This window comes from Limulus polyphemus, unplaced genomic scaffold, assembly GCF_000517525.1.
Source record: "Limulus polyphemus unplaced genomic scaffold, Limulus_polyphemus-2.1.2 Scaffold8700, whole genome shotgun sequence".
NCBI lineage: Eukaryota > Metazoa > Arthropoda > Merostomata > Xiphosura > Limulidae > Limulus > Limulus polyphemus.
The window spans coordinates 8,106-12,757 of NW_013674310.1; the positions used below are offsets into that span (position 1 = coordinate 8,106).

The 4,652-nt window shown below is 37.1% G+C and overlaps 1 protein-coding gene across 1 annotated transcript in view; it reads right to left on the reverse strand.

The window, feature by feature from the left end:
• Positions 1-1,240: 1,240 nt before the first annotated feature.
• LOC111083235 overlaps positions 1,241-4,652 on the reverse strand; it is a gene marked incomplete at its 5' end in the record, with an annotated part of 17,520 nt that continues 14,108 nt past the window's right edge. The window contains 3 exons of the mRNA XM_022379597.1: positions 1,241-1,312; positions 2,281-2,319; positions 2,560-2,601. Of these exons, the coding sequence (XP_022235305.1) occupies positions 1,271-1,312; positions 2,281-2,319; positions 2,560-2,601 (123 nt within the window). The remainder of the gene's footprint in view (positions 1,313-2,280; positions 2,320-2,559; positions 2,602-4,652) is intronic.

The window sequence follows — 4,652 nt, forward strand, 5'->3', positions numbered from 1 at the left end:
AAACCGTTAACACAATTTTTGAGCAGACTCGTTGTAAAGAACATTATGCGCGAAACGTTTCATCTACAGAATTGTTTTTTATGTTGTAGTAAATATAATTATTGTGGTTTATTTGTTTTGTTTTGAATTTCTCACGAAGCTACACGAGGGCTACCTACGCTAGCCGTCCCTAATTTAGCAGCTAGTCATCACTACCCACCTCCACCCCTTGGGCTATTCTTTTACCAACGAATAGTGAGATTGACCGTCACATTATAACGCCCCCACGGCCGAAGAGGCAAGCTTATTTGATGGGACGGGGATTCGAACCCGCCTTCCTCAGATTGCGAGTCCAGCTCCCTAACCACCTGGCTACGCCAGGCTATAATTATTATGAACATTTGTTTCACGTGCCGTCGAGTGTTGTTGTGAGTAGCTAGAAGATTCGCTAGCAGTTGACGTATTATGTGAGGTAATATAAAAATATTACAGCTGGTATTCTAAAGCTCATGGCCATGGAAGGTTTCGGTTAGTCAAACGTGTGAAGAAATGATACAAGACTACGGTTATGCTCGTTAATACAGGCTTTCCGTGTTTTATAATTACTGTTCGTATGACATATATTTACTCATTATTTCGTTTTAAAAAAATCGAACAAGCCATTCTTACGTGAGCGCTAACTAAAATAACGGGAAGCATACTGATCTAGGCTGCTAAAACAGTGTTAATATTAACTAAAAACGTTACTAGACTGCTAAAACAGTGTTAATATTTAACTAAAAACGTTACTAGACTGCTAAAACAGTGTTAATCATTAAACTAAAAACGTTACTAGACTGCTAAAACAGTGTTAATCTTTAACTAAAAACGTTACTAGACTGCTAAAACAGTGTTAATCTTTAACTAAAAACGTTACTAGACTGCTAAAACAGTGTTAATCTTAACTAAAAACGTTACTAGACTGCTAAAACAGTGTTAATCTTAACTAAAAACGTTACTAGACTGAACCACTGGTTTTTTTAACATTAAAGATTTTTAATTCTCAATTTGTTTACCTCTCTTCAAGTAGTAATGAAACCAAATTATTTTGTTTTCTAAGTGAGTTACTACCCGTTGACTTAAACCATTATTAAACGAAAGATTAACACTGTTTTAGCAGTCTAGTAACGTTTTTAGTTTAAGATTAACACTGTTTTAGCAGTCTAGTAACGTTTTTTAGTTTAAGATTAACACTGTTTTAGCAGTCTAGTAACGTTTTTAATTTAATATTAACACTGTTTTAGAAATGTGCTCAAAGTTCATTGTAGATGTCCTCATCATCATCCAGTAAACACTGAAAAGAAAGAAAACATTATAAGCAGATTGTCTATCTATGTATGAGACTTCAAAAGCTACTCCTTACACAAACAGTATTTTCAGTTTAGCACGTAAATAAACATTTCTATGAAAAATAACTTCTAAAAGAACAATAAAAACTTTAAACATGTTAATAGTTAGCTTTTTTTCGTTCTTGTTACGTGTATTTTTGTTCAATGTTTTAATGTGCACAATGATATATACGAGTTTTAATCTGCACAGTGCTGCGCGAGTTTTAATTAATATGCACAGCGATGTGTACGAGTTTTAATGTGCACAGTGCTGTGCGAGTTTTAATTTAATATGCACAGTAATATATGCAAGCTGTATACAGCGCTGCACGATTTTTAATGTGCACGGTGCAGTTTTGATTTAATATGCACAGTAATGTATGCAAGTTGTGCACAGTGCTGGATGAGTTTTAATGTGTACAGTGCTGGACGAGTTTTAATGTTTACAGTGTTGAGCAAGTTTTAATGAGTACAGTGCTGTGCGAGTTTTAATGTGTTCAGTGTTGTGCAAGTTTTAATGAGTACAGTGCTGTGCGATTTTTAATGTGTTCAGTGTTGTGCAAGTTTTAATGTGTACAGTGCTGTGCGAGTTTTAATGTTTACAGTGTTGAGCAAGTTTTAATGTGTACAGTGCTGGACGAGTTTTAATGTTTTCAGTGTTGTGCAAGTTTTAATGTGTACAGTGCTGTGCGAGTTTTAATGTGTTCAGTGTTGTGCAAGTTTTAATGTGTACAGTGCTGTGCGAGTTTTAATGTGTACAGTGCTGTGCGAGTTTTAATGTGCACAGTGCTGTGCGATTTTAATGTGTTCAGTGTTGTGCGAGTTTTAATGTGCACAGTGCTGTACGAGTTTTAATTTGTACAGTGCTGTAAGAGTTTCAATGTATACAGTGCTGTGCGAGTTTTTATGTGCACAGTGCTGTATTTTAACTTACCAAAAAGTACGATTTTTGACAACGGAGTTTTCCTGGGTTCTGAAAAAAAAAACGATGAAAGAAAAAGATAAAATTCAATACTAAAAATCGGACATATACTTCGAACAAATGAAAATTTGTTTCAATCAAATCACACTAGATGGAAATCCAACACGAATCAGACAAGTTACCGAGATTAGTTCATCACAACATGATAATTAAATAGTAACCAACTCACCGTTGATCCAGACTCCATGCACAGTTCATCACAACATGATAATTAAATAGTAACCAACTCACCGTTGATCCAGACTCCATGCACAAATCATACTTTCGTCTACACTGTAAGAAATAACAAAACAAACCAGTTTTTAAGTACAGTAAACAAACCAGTTTTTAAGTACAGTAAACAAACCTGTTTTTAAGTACAGTAAACAAACCAGTTTTTAAGTACAGTACGATTTATTAAAACCGTTCTAAAATATTAATCAAGTCCCTTGGTATAGAGTACTGTCAGAAAAATATTCATTTTAAAAAGAAGAAAGCGGTCGTGATCAGTTGCGGATTAGCCAATTGATCCCAGTATACCAGCTCACCGGCCAATTGATCCCAGTATACCGGCTCACCGGCCAATTGATCCCAGTATACCGGCTCACCGGCCAATTGATCCCAGTATACTGGCTCACCAGCCAATTGATCCCGGTGAGCTGGTATACTGGGATCAATTGGCTGGTGAGCTGGTATACTGGGATCAATTGGCTGGTGAGCCAGTATACTGGGATCAATTGGCCAGTGAGCTGGTATACTGGGATCAATTGGCTGGTGAGCCGGTATACTGGGATCAATTGGCTGGTGAGCCGGTATACTGGGATCAATTGGCCAGTGAGCTGGTATACTGGGATCAATTGGCCGGTGAGCCGGTATACTGGGATCAATTGGCCAATGAGCTGGTATACTGGGATCAATTGGCCGGTATATTTGATGCATTCTTAGAAATTGATTTTAGATTTTAATTGTTCAGCCATTATGCAGCATGTGATATTGTACGGGCTGGTCCTTTAATGCCAATCCGCCCCTGGTCGTGATACAATACACACATTCTCTCTCTCTTTTTTTTGACATAAAAAGTACTTTTTTCAACATTTTATAAATATTTTAGGATGGGTCATGCATGTTGTCTTCAGACCTTTTTAGAGTATTTAATTTAAAAAATCCTTAAAGTATTCTTATAATGGTTATTCGGCATTAAACAGCAGAAAAACTAATTCTGTATGTAGTTACAATGGGCCAGATAGACTCACCCCCCGAATACTTTGTTACACACGTGACAAACCTCAGTGACACAGTGGTAAGTCTACGGACTTATAACGCTAAAAATATGGTTTTGATCCCCGTGGTGTGCACATTACAGATAGCACATTGAGTAGCTTTGTGCTTAAATACAAAGAAACAAACAAAAGGCACACGTGACAAGACGTCATGCCCTTTTCGAAACATTCTTATAGAATACAGTAATTCACGTCAAAACATGAAACTTGCAGTCTTTTACAAAGAATCTTTAGAATTATCTCTTATCCCTCTTCATAATATCCACAAAAATAGCTTCATTTAGTTCGACTTTCTAACAGGCTCCTTACGAGCCAGTGGGGGACAAAACAAAACTACCCAATCTAGCTTTTCTTAGTTTGAACTGAAATTTTTTGCACACATTCATTGGCTAAAAAAAAGGCATTTCCTGCACTCCTTTAGTATTGGAGCTGCGAAAAGTGGTTTGAAGTGGTAAGGTGACTGAAATCCGTCAGCGCATCACGAGCTTAACGGCCAAGCACGAGAAGCATGGAAGTCTCTAAATGACAGAGGTATTCAGGAACCGTTTAAAACCGTCTCGATAGAATATTGTGCAGCAAGCCGAGTACAATATTATGCCTGTAACTGCTTTCAAAGTATGCCTGTCTGCTCATCCTACTGCTGACTATCGTGATGCTTCGACCTTCCTACCGAATCGCAGGTGAAATCGTTCGTATCTCAATTGAAAGCTAGACATAAAAAGGTGATAACAGAAGCATAAAAAGTTGGCAATTGCTTAATTAATGATGCTGAGAATGTGACTTTATTGATATATACTGAATTTACTCCGAGTGGGTTGACCTTAGTACTGGCTAGTATGGAGACTTGAGGATGCTGTATTTCACTTAATCATTTATCAATTAACAAACCAAAACTTGTATCGGAAAGATACATCCCGAAAACACCCTCTTTGGGGTTTCAGGATTGAACTTACTTTTAATATTCAACAAATTGTAGTGTAAAGACACCCCTTGTCTCCTGGGGGACGTGTTAAAAAGTATAGTAAAGACACCCCTTGTCTCCTGGGGGACGTGTTAAAAAGTGTA